This window comes from Lichenostomus cassidix, chromosome 13 (assembly GCF_008360975.1).
Source record: "Lichenostomus cassidix isolate B80296 chromosome 13, HeHo_3.0, whole genome shotgun sequence".
Lineage (NCBI taxonomy): Eukaryota > Metazoa > Chordata > Aves > Passeriformes > Meliphagidae > Lichenostomus > Lichenostomus cassidix.
In genome coordinates, this window is record NC_139494.1 from 3,883,937 (window position 1) to 3,901,173 (window position 17,237).

The following is a 17,237-nucleotide window of genomic DNA, read 5'->3' on the forward strand; positions in this document are numbered from 1 at the left end:
TTCATCCTCCTATTTATTTCACCAAGAATGCACACACCCAGAGATTATACCCCCCTGCAACCTTCTCTCTTCCTCTAATTTTTCCAGTTTAAAAATTGGGCTACTTCTCATTAAAAAAAAAAAAAGAAGGCCATGAAATTGGTGCGGGCTTTACTCCCTTCTCTGCTGATGTAATTACCCTTTTGAACATGGGACTGTACTTATTTTACAACATAAAAATTGATAAATTAAGCAGTGCCACTCTTTTTCAATGAGAATTGAATGCATTTTGTCTATCGAGATTGAAACACTGTAGCTTTAAGCTTGGAGGAAGTGATGGCTACAGTTAGACTAGTGGTCTTTATTTTCTTAAATTTTTTTTTGTTTTGTTTCATCTCACAAAACTGATTAAAAAACAGGACTGAAAAAGAACTTGTACTGCATTCATAACCAACCTTTCTGAAGCAACTTTTTTGGGAGTACTGCAGTCTGAATTCATGGAAGTCATGGAGATAACGGATAACTGCCGGTAGGATCTCAGCATTGACCTTGGCCGTCCCACCCTCTTCTCATCAAAGTCTGGCTGCAGGATGGGAAAGAGAAACTCATTCTATCAACCAACCCTGGGATCTTCAATTCATCCTTTTCACACCAGGTCTGGAAGACTGCACAGATGTTTAACACTTGGCATGAAAGCAGCTGTCTGCTCCCATTAATTACTGTGATTTATCTTGTGTCTGGATGAACTCTTAAGACCTCCCAAACTCAATTCACAGAGTACATTCTCTGCAAAATTTTAAATTGCTTGGGTTTTTTTAAGTGCTGATCCCTAAGAGAGCCTGAGAGTTCAAGCAAAAGGCAAGATTGTTGACTGTGGATGACAGCCTCTATTATTGCAATTATTACTGCAATTACATAATTTCAAGTAAATTATTGCAATTACAGCCTCTATTATTGCCAAATAAAAATCATACTCAGATAGATATATAGAATTTTCATCATACAAGTGTATAACACGGCACATATCCAAAATTTAGGTTAGAAACTTGCTACTTTCCCCCCATAATAGAAGAAATAAATCCTATTACAAATTCACCGATGTTGAAAGAAACAGTATAGGATAATTTCTGAAATAAATGGTGTTTAATCACAAAAACCAGGCAACATCATTCTTGCTAGCCTGTACAGCTCAGAATTTTTTATTCAAGAATTGTCTGGGGAGTTTGTGCTCAGAAGTTATCCTTCAATTCCCAGATACTTCAGTTTGTTCTCAACTAGTATTTATAGTATTATACACATGACAGGTTTTACTTCCCAACACAGCTGGAAGTGGCTGGCACAGGGAGACATCAACTGCAGATCAAAGCCCTAAACCGCTAAGAAAAATTACAAAAGAGAACAAACATAAGAATTTGCTTTTACTTCCTCAATATGGCTGAAAAGGCTTGCAACTTTAAGTCGTAATAAAATATACTCAAAATCTTCCAGAATGAGGAATATTTGATGTGTCAGAGAATTGAATCAGCTCTTGGATAATACAATTTAGATCCTACTACCTTCAGATCACAAGAAAACCCACAAGCAGAAAAAAAATAGCATGATTTTGTTTAGAATAAGTTGTGTATTAAGTAAAGAGAAATTGAGGTAGAGGTTAAAAGCAAAGTAATACCAATTCTCTGGCTCCATATTGTTTTTCCACTTTAACTTTTAAGTGCATGAAACATTCCTCCATCCGGTCATGGAAAGGACGAAGATTATCAGAAACTCTTCTTTCATGGATTTTAATTCCAGCCCCAAGGAAAGGTATCTTAAGAGAACAAAAGATGAAAAAGGTGAGACTTTTCAAGTGGGTCCTACAACCTCTCTGGCTCTGTTTAGCATCCAGTAAATCAGCTGCAAAACTCTTCCTGTGACTGACAGGTGGATTTGTCCATCGATCTCAGCTTTGAGCAGCAAATACAAGATGGAAAAGCCTCAAGGAAAATGGGTTTTCCCAGTACATTTCTGAAAAATATTGGCTGCCTCACAGAGACTGTTTCCTCTCTTCTATGTATTTTAATGTTCTGAGATTTGTGCAAAATACTTTTAGTTCCCCTTCTGCTACTAACCTTTTCTAACTGCTTTATTTCAGCTTTTAGCTCTTTTGCATTAATAGCTGGGCTTTTTTTGTAAAATCCACTTGGATTCCATGCTTCCTTTTTTGTGTTCTGACCCAGTAAACACTGTGAACATTGGTCCACCCATTGTGTTGATCATATTTTATGGAAGTTCTATTTCAATAGAACTTTTAAAAACATGGTATTAAAGCTCATCTGTTACTGACAGATCAGTTTGTTCTCCTTAGAGGGATTTGCAGGATAGGTAGAAATTACCACTTATTTCCTAATGCCAGATGGTATTATGGTCAATCAATATCCCTAATCCACTGAGTACTTCTGATGGCCAGAACAATACACAGAGGTGTGGTGGGCAACAACACAGGAGAAGCTGTGAAGGTGTGACTCAAATTAGTAACCAAACTGAGAGGAATCAAAATGAAACAGGAAGAAACTTCAAAAACATTAAGAAAATAGGACAAAATAATCCCAACAAAACTATTTGGAAGATTCATTTCAAGGCTGAGAGAAGAATAAATGGTGAATTTTTGCTGTTTCTCATCTATGAAAGAGACACAGAGTCACAGAATCATCAAATAGTTTGGGTTGGAAGGGACCTTTAAAAGGCCTCCAGTCCAACTCCCTGCCATGGACAGGGACTTCTTCAATTCCATCAGCTTGCTCAGAGCCAGCCCGGCCTTGGATGTTTCCAGGGATGTTTTTAGTAAGTACAAAGAATGAGGCATGGAACATGAGGAGAAAAACCTTGAGCTATTCATTTCTGATAGTAAAATCCCAGATGAAATCTCACTACTTTGTAGCATCCCTCTATCTATCTATTGATAACAATGATTTCTCTTTTGGACTAGACAATGGAAATAGAACGGATAATTTCGGAGGTAATGTTCTTCTCTGCTCCATTATCATTATCAGGCCAACAAAAAGAGCCATTTTCCCTTGAATCTCAGCAAAAATAGGGGTTTTTTCTGCTACTGCCTCCCATAGGTGCATTTTCCTCCTTGAGGACAAAAGGGTTCTGCGTGCTGGTTGTCTTATCATAGGTGGACTACATATAAAATAATAAACAGTAAACCCAAATAACCTCAGTCCTGCTAGTATAGGGAAAATATGCAGTTCTCCTCTGGAGATAAAGCTTAAAAATATTTACTTATAGTCTTCCATGCTATTTCCACACAGAAGACACATAGGAGCAATCTTGAAGGGTCATTGAACAACAAAATAATTCTTGAGAGCAGCAAACAGTCCATTAAGGTTTTTTAAAAAAAAAACAACAACAAAAACCACAACAAAAACCCCCAAAAAATGTAGCCTGCTACATGTGGCTTTTGGTTTGGAAGGGATAAACCATTCCAAAGGATGTATTCTACAAAATACCTTTCAGGGAGTTAAAAAAAAGTGGAAATGACACAATCATCTCAATACTATGTTCTGCTGCTAGAAAGAAATGGAACAAAGGAACAGCTGCTGAAACCTCAGTGGCTGCTGTCAGTGAGAAAGTACCTGCCAAGCAATCAGGTCTTTGAGTTTATTCAGCTTCTCTTCATCCTCTGGATGGTTTCTGATATATTCTTCTGTAAAGAAAGCCTTAGAGAAAAAAAAAATCCAGTCCATCATTTTGACAGGTAAAGAAATTAATTATTAATCCATAGAGCCCAACTGGTGATCAAAATATTGGTCATCAAAGAAGAGAGACATATGCATGGTCCTTAGCCAGAGGCTGCTGGTGATAATTTCTCACTCTACCAGCGGGGAACTAAGGTGGTTTTTTTTGTTAAAATGTATTTGGTCTTTATTCAACACTTCTGAGTTTGAGACCCTTACTACAAAATCCAATTATTACCTCTTTTATTAAGTTTACAGTGAAAATAAAAAGGCACAGATTTGGAGTATCATGATTTACATCAACTAATAGCTTCAGTTGCTCTGGTTTGCTTTTAAAGACAGAGGTGACCAGGAAATGGGGATATAAGGATCCCTTGATTGATGGAGTTATGGCTTCATATTTCCCATTCACACTGCACTGCCACTTTAACAAAGGATGCAGGAGGATTATGAATAAGGCACCTGAGAATGTTCTTTGCAGTGACTCAAGAACTCTTACCTTCTCATATTTAGCAAAGCCACCCATGACAGCTGGATCAACAATTCCATTCAGAAGCATGGAAAGTGGATTAATTGGAAGGTTCTCATCACTCTGGTATTGGTTAATCATCATCAGAATTTTTTCATTTGTCATGGACATAGTCTCGATAGCATTCTCTAAAGGACTAATTTCATGCTGTAAAGAAACACAAGACTTCTAAGATTCACAAACAGATAAACATGTCTTTTTGGTTTCATAAAACTCCACATATATGAACAACAATTTTGCAATTCAGCAAACCCACACAGACTTGTTCAATTCTCTTAGGACTTGGTCCTGAAACGATAAATCAGACATAAGATATATTGATTCTGTATTGCGCAGCAGAAGGATTAAATGTAAATAATAACAGTTTTGCATGTATGAAAAGAAGTAACAGTAGCCTTGTTGATAATTTTTCAAGCTGGTTTGTCGATGAGGATTCCAGAGCTCCAAGCTGGATGGGCTCTGAGCACATTCATACCCACCTGGGACATGGTGACCACCTCAAACCAGCGCAGAATTCCCGGAAGTTTGTAGGCTGTGACAAACGACGTCCTCTCAATCCACATAGACTGTTAAAAAACACAGCAGGAGAAAATGATACTTCAGGATTTGAACTTTAATATTTTCTGCCTTCTGAGATATCAGAGTGAAATGGATGTAGATGGAAAACATATGCATATTTTGTGCAGAAAAAGACACTGCAAAATTGATCTAGCACAGCAACTTGCACAAGTAACTTTCCTGATTTCAGATTAGGTAATCTTCAGGCACAAAGCCTGCACAGTGCAGAGGAAAAAGAAAATTACCCTTTAATCTTTTAGTCTGTGTTCCTATTTTTGCCATTCCAGATGGAATGACTGTCATTAAATGACCTGCTCTCACCTCTGCCCACATTGTATTTCCACCCTCCACATTCAAAAGGTATTCCTGCAATTAAAAGCAGTAATAGCCCTGTAATGAGTTGCCAACATTCTGACTTTAGTTTTGTTAATTTGATTTTTCTTTTCTGAACTAGACTGGCTGTTGGTATTTTAAAATAGTTTGGAATAGCCACTGTTTCATTTACCCTGCTGCTCCTTATTTTATCAGTATCAGCTCACTGAAACTGCTAGTACTGAGAAATACCATAACAGATGTAATGTAGACACTCCAGCTATCCCAATTTCCACTTCTTTGAAGGAAACATGCATCTTATCTATTGTCATCAGCAATGAAAACATCAACAACTTAGCTTTTGTAAAACCATTTCAAGGTATATTCATAAATGGGCTCAAAACCCTCTAGATGGCAAAGAAAGCCAAGGTGCATCATGAGTCTTGATAAAACTGCAATTCTGGGGTGTCAATTTGAGTCTGAAGTGTTGATTTAACGGCAGGTAGGAAGCTCTTTACATGGAAGTGTTGACTCTGCTAATCAGCACACACATAACAGAAATTGCACATTTTGGAGAGAAATGGCTTTTCCCACTAGTATGACAAGAGCACAGCTTAAGCCATAAGGACTGGATGGGATGCTTTTCAAAACAAACCATAAAATACCTGTAAAATGAAAATACAGACACCAACTTGTATGCAGAACACTGCAAAGTAATTTATGGTGGTGTAGATTTCTTAGAATATTTGAAGAGTGAAGGCTATTCCTCAGCATTAGACCATTAGGCATGGGAGTAAAAATGACATAGACAATTCTCTTATCAACTGAGATTTCACAGGACTGATGAAAGCAGGCAACACTCACCTCATTGCCAGGCTGGCAGCTGATAGAAGTGTTGTAAACTACAAGCAGCAAAGCATTTGATATTTATTTACATGTCACCTTGCCTCATAATGAAAATCTGTACCAGAAAATGTTACTGCTTAACACGAACACGTTGAACATGCTTAACTACATAATGTTCACCTGCAACTGAAACAGTGATGGATAATGAAGTACACAGGAGTCGTGCTGAAACAGAGAAGTCTTGTATTTGGCTTTTTTGAACCAGATCTTAAAGCTAAGGCGTCTATAATGGGTAATCTGAGCCTAAGAAAGGAGCTTGGATCAAAATTCAGTCACAGTTACCAGAACTACATCCATCACTTTGTCATTAATGTACTTACAGCAAATTCATTTTCAGGGTCAACAGATCCTTTTCTGACTGGTCTCGAATAGTGGAACCGTTGCACGTTGTTTGACTTATAAAAGCTGAAAGATTTAAAAATTACTATTGTAAAATACAGAACCCAGAAATTAATGGATTTTGTTATCACAGAGAAATATTTCATTTTGACTAGCTGAGTTTTTAATTAAAAGCAAATTTACTGCTCAAAAAAATGGACTTTACTGGAAACTCAGGCGGCAACTACTTTATCTGTAAATCAGGGTCAACACGTAATATTTTACAAGTATTAAGCTCCAATACTTGTAACTGGGTGTATTTCCCAGGCATAAAAATTCCAGAAGTTCCAGATTAATGTTCAAACCTACAGAAGAAGTACTAGAAGAGAATTTCCCTCTCCTGTACTCTTGCTGTGGCACATGCACTGCTTGCCAGCTCTATCCTGCTTTATGAAAGGAGAATCTTTCACTCAAAACAACTGAGTGAGCAGAGCAGATATTCTCATCTGGAGTGGAACATGGCACATGACAAAGCATTTTTATCTTGTCTAACAATCCTGCTCACAAAGCTGAACAATATTCAATAAATTAAACAACTGAAGCCTTTAATAACAATTTCTTGTGATAGATAATAGAATGTGTGTAAGCACTTGTAGAGGGGGACATCAATGTGAAGAATCCTTTGCAAATTCCTGTTATGATCTGTTCTATTCAGCTGAAGATTCATTCTCCATCACTGTGAGCACATCTTTCCACTAAACTTGCAACCTAAACTTGGCTTTTAGCGCTGGGACTGCAGAGTTCTGGCCAAGTATTTTGCTGTCCACAGAAAAACCTCTCCTTTGGCTTTTTAATATTTGTTTTGAAAAGGAATTAAATTTAAACTCATGTTGAGTAAAAGCTAATTTTGCAGAGAAAAAAAATCTTAGAAATCTCTTCCAGTAAAACTGAACCATGTTTTGAAAGACCAGAAAAACAAATGGAGAAGCCCCAAACATCAAAGTTAAGAAAACCATGGTATGTTAGTTCATAGGAAACTATGATTCCTCATCCAAACTTGCTAAGATTTTCTTCATTAGTAAGGAAAAGTAACTGTAAAATACTGCCACAGTGAGTCAGACCACTTTATACAGTTCTGTCTGAAAGGACAGATATTTGAAGCCCTTTGACAAAATAAATGCATTGTCATCACCTAATGTAGTGAACAGTTAAATGCCCAATAAAGTACACTCATAAAAGTAAATCTTTAGGACCAGATGTAATCAGCAGTTTGGTTGAATTCTGCAGCTGAGACAAACCATTACAAAGTCTCCCATATGAGCAGAGAGTGTACTTCACATGGTACACTTTGCTATATAAACTGTAGCAGTTTGCAGTGTTTCTGGCACTACACTGAAATCAAATCAAACAGGATCTGCCTTTCAGTAACTGATTTTAAAATGAATCAAGCTGAAATTACGACCATAATTTTTTGTGGCTTTTTGGGTTGGTGGTTTGTTGGGTTTTTTTGGTGTGTATTTGTTTATTTTAAAATCCTGTCACACTGGACCTGTGCTTGGATCTGCTTTATTTACTTTGGTGTATGTGGGGAGGTGATTCTTATTTTTCCTCTCTGAGTCAACTGCAACTTCAGTAAAGATTTCATAGAGAAGGCTGAAAACCAAGGGTACAACTGGTTTGGAAGCAGCTGTTGGCCAGTCTGTTCTCAAAATACTTTGGACAATTCATTCCCTTTATTCCCTTACAAAATCTTGACTGTAGTACCAGCAGAGACCATTTTGCCATCATGTATTCTGCACTTGACCAGACAAGCCATAACAAGATTCTTTTGTTGAAGATCCTTCAGCTCAACCTCTCCTGCTGCCAGTCCTCTCCAAGATCCCTCTCTCCACCACTTGAGTAACAAGCTGTGTTCAAAACTCAGTAACTTTGACCCAAAGCACAGACTGCACTTCCCTGCCCTGCAACCACAAGTTATTTCTTCAGTGGGAGATGAGTAGAGGCTCCTTCATGAGATTCCTGGGGAATACCTGGGACAGACTGGCTGGAGCTCTGAGCAACCTGCTCTAGAGGAATATGTTCCTGCACATTGCAGAGGGTTGGACTGGTGGCCTGTGAAGGTCCCTTCCCACTCAAACTGTTCTATGATTCCGAGAAAATGAAAATCAGTAAATGAAGACCATAAAAACTCTAATATTCATTGGCAAATGACTGAGTTCACAAAATAATGGTTGTCAGTTTAGGAATATGGCCTGATTTTCATTATACTATCTACTACAGAACTTCACTTACTTTAGGATTTGATCAGGCACTGCCTTGTTTTTGAATCTAGGCTGCTCCTCCAGGACTGGCTGCACTGTAAAACACTGGATATCTGAAATGGTGAAAGTTAAGGGCATATTATGAACTATTAGTATGAAATACTGTAGGCTGCAGGGGAAATTAAAAAAAATAGATAATAATAATAAAAAAGGGCATTTTCTGATGAAAAATCTGAAATGTTCACAGTTTCATTTGTGGAGTTTCCTTGGCCAAAAAAGGAAAAATCTGCCAGTAGTAACCAGTGGATACATATTAATTTTGAACTGCATATTTTTATTATTTCCTGAGCTTGAATATCTGCAGCTGAATTTATCACACTGACTCATTCATTAAATTTTTAAGCTCAGGCAACTTACAAAAATAACATCAACCACATCCGATGTTAACAGTTTCACTGTGTAGCTTTAGGCATGCATAAAGTCATGATGGTTAACATTTCATCTTCGAAATCCATAACTGAACAGCCCTTTTACTTGAGATTTCCTTTTTCTATGGAAGTGCTATTTTTTAAATCTGAATACTGTGTTTGTAAGTAAATATATCACATTCTTACATATTTCAGTATGTTTGAAACTCATGCCCTCTGGTTATATTCTTTTGCATAACTGCAGAAGTAATGCCTATCTCCTGCTCCTTGCAAATAGATGAGCAAATTCTACCTTAAGGACTGAAGCATGTGATCTCCAAAAAAATTAATTAGTTAAGACACAAGACAGACTTGGGAGAGCTTGGCTTTCAAGTTTAATGTACTATTTTAGACAAGCCTGTAATACTCCCACTTCAGTCCCAACAGTGTGAAAAGGAAGTATTCCCTTTCTCCTCCAGAAGGTTCCACCAGAATAGGCTCCACTGTGTATGTGAAATGCTGCAACACTACCTTGAAAATTAATAAAGGAAAATCAAAATGCAAAAACAAATGTCTGATCCAATGAGGTGATCTCATACCTGCTCAGTCAGTAATAACTTAAGTCAAGAGAAAAAGATAATCAGAGTTACTCTAACCAAGAATCATTGGGGCCATTCTAAACGTTGGTTAACAATGTTTGTGAGTTAATTTTCCTAAGAAAATTACTGAGGGACTTAGGACATGTTTATATTGCCAAGAAATAGAGGTGATACCAAAGTGTGGTGCCAGTCAGAGCAACATTCATAAAGACATGTATTTAATATGAAGACATAACAGCTATGAATGTGAGATAATAGACAATTTGCTGCTTTAAACTGGGTCTCTTCAAGTGTGTGACACTGGTTTTGCCATTTGAAGAAAATAAAGCTAAACTATGTATGTGCTACAATAAATTTCCCTCCCCAAGAGGGCTGTCAAGCCCTAGCAGAGGCTGCCCAGGGAAGTGGCTGAGTCACTGTCCCTGGAGGGATGGAAAAGACATGTAGATGTGGCACTTGGGAACATGGGTGAACAAGGTTTATGGCTGGACTCGATCTGAAAGGTTTTTTCCAACCTAAATATTTCTATGACGAATGAAAGAGACAGACTCCTTAGAACTGCCAGAAAAACAGGAGCTCTCTTAGGAACAAACCATAAAAGACAAGCAGGACATGTAAATAAAACTGCAATCCAAGCTGCCACATCAGTAAACTTTCAACCTTTTCAGGAAATTACTGTTTCACACAGATAAATTATTGCTAAGCAAGGTTTCCAACCCCTCCTTCCCCCTGCAATCTCCCACATGCCCAAGGATACATTGTCCAGGAGAGTTCCTCACATCCTCTCCGGGTGCTGCAGTTGTGTTCATCTTCTCAGCGCTGGGAAAGCTGCTCATCAGCTGTGCCTGGAAATCCTCCCTCCTCTCATACTCCTTGCCACGGTAGATGAACACTTTGTTCTGCAAGGAATAAGGAGATGATTGCCCTGGCTGGCTGCTGCTGAGGCAGAAGTTACAGGTTTGTGGTAATCATCACAAAGACACAGCAGTGTCCAGATTTTGGAATAGGTGTTTACCGTTTTCTGAATGTTAATCAATTATAAAGCCAAACACCATTTTCACCAGGTGCTGGAAAGCAGCCCTGTCTCTCCAGAGACTCTGGAGTAAATAAATAAATAAAGCAGAAAAACAAAAGAAGAACTAAAATAGATGAAGAAATAAGAATTTGAACAAGCTTACCCTCAGAAATGTTGGGAATCCTTGGCCATAATATCCAACAGCAAAATAGTCTGGTTTAGGCCTCAGAATTTTCATGATGTTTTCATAGAACTTTGCTTGCTGGATCTGAAAGCAAAACCAACTGGAATTACTTGTGTTTGGGGGTTTTATCTATTAATTTTTAACCTCTACAGCAGTGCTACACATGCAAGAGCTATCAGTTATCAGTTGATGAGCTATAGCAATAATCAGTTATCACACAGGACAGTGCAGTGGGGCATAAAAAAACTGTTTACATTTATATGCAAATATAATACACAGCTAAATGGATATGGCTTCAGCTCTAATATGTGACCTCAGAACTGGGCTTACCCTCACCTTAGGAGAAAAGCAAACACCAAAGTCATCCTTGGCCACTGATACTATTCTTGAAATAATACATTTCGAAAAACTCCCTGCCTCAAATACTTCCTGAGGTGTGGGATCAACTCCAGTTTTTACTGTAGCCTCGTATTAATGGCACACACCATGTAAAGGGCTTAGAACAATTTCTTCCATAAAATACCAAGTGGCATTTAGGTGTAATGTCTGTGAGAACACAGCACTGCATCTTAAGCTGGCAAAAATGTCTTTTATTTCATGATAAAAACAGAGCAAAAGAAGCTTGCCTTATACACAGCACCATTCAAGAACATCATGTTTTGATTCCCACGGTTTCTTTGTGGAAGATTCAGGGATATCTATTGAATGAGCCCTAAACATTTGTTAAAAATCATGCAAACATGAAATGTTGGGAGTAGAAAAAAAAAGGTATGTGAGGGGAGGGATTCTTTTTGGATTCATTCAATTTGAATGAAAACAAATAACTGAATATTTTATTTTCCTTCAAAATTTTCCTTGTAGCCTTTGGACCTAGTTCTAATTCTTTGTGCTGTAATACTTCTACAGTCCTGATTAGGAAGGAATTCTTCAGGATTATCAAGATTCAAGTGCTAAAATTTAAAGAAAAAATTAGGGGGAAAAGTTCATCCAGGTGTTCTTTCTACCCTAAAGCAGTACAGACTTTAAAACGTGGCCTTTAAATTTCCCTAAGTGAGAACATGTTTATTTCATCTACAGACATTTCAAAATACCTCAATAAACAGATGTTCATGCAGCTTTAACTGACAGTTCCTTATGAATCTTTACCACTGGATTGTTAAGTGAAACAGCAACTCTTCAACAAATGAATTAAAAATCCATTGTAGACCACAAGCACATAGCAGCCCTGTCATCTGAGAGCTGAAAAGCACTAATTCCTGTGACTGCAATAATTTGAAGATCTGTATATAATCTTACCAAGTTTTGGCTTAGAAGTTCATAGTCAAAAACTTCCTTTTCATATTGCTCTGCAAGTTCTTTGCATAAAGATATGGCTTCTTCCCACATCTGCAATGCAACCACACAGTCAAAAAGTAAATCCAGTACCAACAAACAAGTTTTTAATGCATCAGGGCTTAACTGCAGTTTTATTGATTATGCTGTCTTTAAAGTGCAGTCATTTATTAACAACACATTTAGAGTGGAAGACTCAGGGCAATCATAAACTTAAGGAAAGCAGATTAATGTTAAAAAATAAAAGTGTTTTATGATTCATTACAGGAAGGAATAAGTAAACATACTTTATTATTAGAATAACATTTTTTTAAAAATCATCTACCCTTTCAGATACATTAAAGAAAACAAAAGAATAAATCACTAAGGTGGTAACATCCAGAACATATCCCCAGCACAGAGCAGTTCATGAGGGGACTGCCTGTCCCCAGACCACACACCATTTACCAAAACATTCTGCAGCACCCATAACCACTGGGAGCCTTGGCTGTGACAGCTCTCCTCATCAGCTAAAGAACTGTAAGTCTGAAATTGCCACTTGTCCAGAGCAGCAGCTTCTTTCTTTCCACACAACTTAACAGCTGCCTCTAACAATGGCATTGAAAGACCAGGGCTGCTTTTCTCCTCTGCTGTGGGCACTTCACAAAAGCAGAACAAAGTGGCCCTAAAGCAGGAACAAACTCCCTCTTGTAAGGACGTTTCTCGAATTCTGTCTGTCTCCTCACCTATTCAGAACATACAGACAAAGGGGTCCCTGAGCACAATTCTCTGCTGCTGAAAGGACACTGGTGGTCACACAGGAGGACATTTTCCTGTGGTGCCATGTGCTCCTAGGCCAGCTGTTCCTCACCCTGGCATCTGGGTCCTTGTTCCCTGGGGAGAACCTGAGCACTGCAGATCAGGAATTGGGAGTGTTTGGCTCTCCTGGGCCAGCAGGTGGGCACTGCTGCAGTGCAGTCACTGCAGATGCCAACAGAAAACCTGGGCAGCTGAAGCTGAAACTTTCTACCTTGTGAATTATAGGAAGGACTTCTTTTCAAGAAGCAGTAATGGATTGCCTCCCCCCTTAGTACCTTTGGCTACATCTGAGCAAGACATAATGACTTAAAGGTCTTATTGGGTCATGAGATTAATTATCTGGCAGAGTTTCTCCCTGCTTTCTAGTCCTTTGCTTTATTTCCAAAATTCTCAGCTCTAATGCCATTGCACTGACAGGTAATTTTATTAACATTTTTTTTGTCTTAAATTGAACTAAACTGAGGTACTGAACATCAATCTACTACATTTTAAGTTCAGGATACAATTCTCAGTCCTCTCTGAAACAAATATGTCTATTTTGAACTGTCTGAGGTTTTTTGGAGATAAGGGCCAGGTGGTTTAGAAATGGAATCTCTGTAGTCCATACTCTTTTCCTTTTAAAGGGAAGTAGATTCAACATTTTTTTTATTATATTTTATTAGTGCCTGACAGAGATGCTTGTGACAATGTGCTGAAACATGAGCCCTCTTTCTCAGTGAATGAGGTTATTGAAAGAACATGTTCCTATGGAATAGATAGACTGTGGCAATAAGCCTCCAGGAAAATTTTTACTTGACCCACATTTCAAAGAAGCTTTTCCTCACAAATATTTTATACAGGGCACATTCATTAAACACGACTATTCAGAGTAGCACAGCAGAGAGATTTGGAGGGGAAGAACTCTCCAGACCTACCTTTCCTTTGTCAAAGTATTCTATGATCTTTTCATACAAATTCTCTTTCAAGTGTCTGTAGGTCTGTGAGCACTGGAACTCTGTTGACATGACTTGGGGTGCACACTGTTCATCTGACCACTGAGAATCAGAACACATGAAAAAAGGATTTTCAAGTTCAGCATTTCACACCAAAGCCCCCCTCCCACAAGGGCTGATCCTCTGGGCTCTTCTTCTAAGTGTTTTCTTCCCAAGTCTGTTTTATCCATCCACAGAGAAACTGGGAAAGGCACTGGGAGTGCATTCACTCCCAGTTCAGACAAGTGCTGTACATCATGGGATAACCAGCACTGGATATAATATTTTAAAAATATTTTTAAATGTTGTACCTGCTCACCCTTGCCCCATCCACAAATTTTGGATAAAAGTCTATGTGAGAAAATGAGTTAATTTTTTTTTCAGTGGTGTCACCTTGACTTGACTTGGTTTAGATTTTTTGCATTAAAATATTTCATATGCTATTATCTTTGTCTGTACCAATACATACAATACACCTCATATTTGCACGATCATAAAAAATCAAAATGAAGTTTAAGCAAAATAGCACAAATTTATATAGTTCTGCAGTAAGGTAAATTCCATAAGAAAGCTCAGATTTTTGCTGAAGAATATTTAAAATTGGAATGTTGCCTTGTAATGGAAATGGATCTTACTTACTTACATTTCAATTGATACTGTCAGTTACATTGGTAATGAACAATAGTTGTAGTGAAAGATAATTAATTGCCAGCTACAAAAGAAAGCCAACATAACTTGGTAGTGTAATCCATATTATATAAAAGTTAGATGTCCCTTTGTGATAGCCAGAACTGTGTTTAATTTTCATAACTGTTATGGTTGAAAGAGCAAGAAATTAAAAAAATGAAAACCACACTATAAAGGAAAACTATTTATGTGTAGTTTTAGCAATATATGGCTTTTAATCACCTACTGAAAATACAATTTCAAAAATTAATGTTAATTTTGTATGACCTACTGCAGTATTTCTAACTAGATACTTGAATACCCCGGTGGAAAATAACTAATATGCAGTAAATCAGAGATTAAGACATTCACTTTATTATATAAAATTGAAAATTGCAAAAGCTTAATTATATATTGAGTTTAGAAAATCTAACCTTCAGGAGCCACGTATGGAGTAGAAGGGTATATGCAGCTTCTGTGTAATTCTCACAATCTAAATGAAGATCTCGCAATTTATACAAATACCTGATAGAGGAGAGAGCAAGGATTAGACTAGATACTGACATGACTGGAATACTGAGTGTCAAAATGTTCCAGATAACAGGAAACACCAGAGATGTCCCTCTGTGACTCCCCAAAGAGCCTTCAAGGACACTGAGGGGGGTGACTGAGGGTTCTGAGCATTTGGTCACACTTTGCTGTGCTCCTTTTGCGTGCTGGAACTTTGTGCACAAAAGGAGGAGAAAGAGCCATCCTCCTCCTGGGAACTGCTGCCAGCTCCTCCTCCAAGAGGAAGGATTCCTGCACTCAGGGGCTGAGAGAGGCCTCCAAGTCCAATATGCCTGGAGTGTTACTCAGGGCAGTTTCTGTCCCCTGCAGCATCTCTCACCTGCAGGTGCATGTTCTCCATGCTTACAGGTGCAGCCACAGCAGATAACCCAGGGGAAAGAAGGTGGAAAATACCAGCCCAGAAAGGCAAAGCTGTCCCTGTACAACCTGGGAGGTGCTGGGGCAGAAGAGTTGTTCCAAGTTGGAAGCTCTCCTTGAGCCCTAGGGCAGCATTGCTGCTCCCAGCACAGTCCCTGCCCACCACAGGGCTCGAGCTGCCAGGAGGAGAAAGTGCATCTCATCCTGTAACCCACAGCAGGAGTTTTGGGACAGAGATCTGACACCTTGCTGTGGCAATTCAAGGCATTCGCAGCCCAACAGAGAGTTTCCCTCTCAGCAATGCCCACAGAGGGAGTGTTCCCCCAGCCTCTCTGGCTCACAGCTCCAAGGTCAGCTCTGAATCACCTCCAGGGCTCATTTCAGCTGTGACTCTGGGCTTTGCTCTGCAGATTTTGCATGAGAGGAGAGGCAGGAAACAGGGAATTTTTGAAGCAGCAAGATCTGCTGAACCCACATGCAAAACTCTTGGAGACAGCAAGAGGCCATGCCACATCTGAAGCAATTTGACAGTGCAGCTGGAGCTCTCACAGCAAATGCCTCAGCAGTAACTCTGCCTGGTGGAGTGTTGCATACTGAAGGAGACTCAGCAGACTGGGCCATTCTACAAAACTAGAATGTTTTCTCTGCCATCTTCAATGCATGATACACCCTCCCTCAAACCTCAAATCTATCTGCACTGTCTTAATTTTAAACAATAGACAATGAATGTTGAGTGATTTGATCAATTAAAAGTTAATTCTTATGGAAAAAAATGCTGCTGCTGAATTCATAGCATAGATTGCCAATTGCTGAAGGCTGAGCTAACAACAGAGTGAGAATGCAGATGAGGCCAGGGCCACCACAGAGTCATTGTGGATGGCAAAGTAACATTAAGTACAGAAATCCAAGCACAACTATAAAACCAGAATTAACAAGACAATATTATTGCCCTCTCCCAAAGAGACCCAGCAGAATGGCTGCCATACCTGATGTACATCTCTTCACGGTTAATGTTCTTGTAGAAGTTCTAGAGACACAAATATTTAAAGTTACTTCCTAATGTCCTTTAATAAAGTGCTATATATAGACACACACTGAGGTTTTGCTTTTCTTGCCAGTCAGCATAGACAGCAGGAGAAATAGATTATTTACAGACTATCTGAAGTTTAAACTTGGAACTACTTCTTCAATTAATATTTTTATTAATTATATGTGTATTTTTATACATATGTATACTTCTAGTTCATAATGAAATCATTATTGGAAATTTTTCTATTGGAGAAGAGGAAAATATGGTTATCCAAATGCATTAACACAATAAACCACATGCTCCAGCTACACCTGATGGAAGCTGGTATGTATTGAAGCAGATGTGTAGCAGATATGGAACACCGTTGTGCAATACCTCTAAAGGGGCCAATTCCAGGAATAAAGCTCATTTCTTGACACCATGTTTGCAGGTGTGTAAGTTGCTAAAGCTGTTGAAAATGTGTGATGAGAACTGTCTCCTGAAGGAGTTGCAGAAATCGATACCACATTGCACCATGATTATTGAGGAACAGAGAGCATGTGAGTGAATGCTTCAACCAAAGTTGATGGACATTCCTCCTCAGCTGTGAGGAATTTCCTGGACGAGGACTCTCTGTATGCAATTTCTTCATTACAAAATAGGAACAGAAGAGAAGACAGCTTGGCCTAGGACCAGATCAGAACCTCAAACCTCTTGGCACTTTACTGCGAGGGTGCCTTGCAGGTT

General features: G+C 38.6%; 1 protein-coding gene across 1 annotated transcript in view; it reads right to left on the reverse strand.

The window, feature by feature from the left end:
• DOCK2 (dedicator of cytokinesis 2) overlaps positions 1 to 17,237 on the reverse strand; it is a 149,967-nt gene that overhangs the window by 4,988 nt on the left and 127,742 nt on the right. The window contains exons 36-48 of the mRNA XM_085073400.1: positions 16,468 to 16,508; positions 14,989 to 15,079; positions 13,832 to 13,951; positions 12,084 to 12,173; positions 10,767 to 10,871; positions 10,346 to 10,487; positions 8,614 to 8,695; positions 6,324 to 6,408; positions 4,707 to 4,793; positions 4,198 to 4,374; positions 3,597 to 3,680; positions 1,649 to 1,786; positions 435 to 562 (exon numbers count right to left, since the gene is read on the reverse strand). Of these exons, the coding sequence (XP_084929526.1) occupies positions 435 to 562; positions 1,649 to 1,786; positions 3,597 to 3,680; positions 4,198 to 4,374; positions 4,707 to 4,793; positions 6,324 to 6,408; positions 8,614 to 8,695; positions 10,346 to 10,487; positions 10,767 to 10,871; positions 12,084 to 12,173; positions 13,832 to 13,951; positions 14,989 to 15,079; positions 16,468 to 16,508 (1,370 nt within the window). The remainder of the gene's footprint in view (positions 1 to 434; positions 563 to 1,648; positions 1,787 to 3,596; positions 3,681 to 4,197; positions 4,375 to 4,706; positions 4,794 to 6,323; positions 6,409 to 8,613; positions 8,696 to 10,345; positions 10,488 to 10,766; positions 10,872 to 12,083; positions 12,174 to 13,831; positions 13,952 to 14,988; positions 15,080 to 16,467; positions 16,509 to 17,237) is intronic.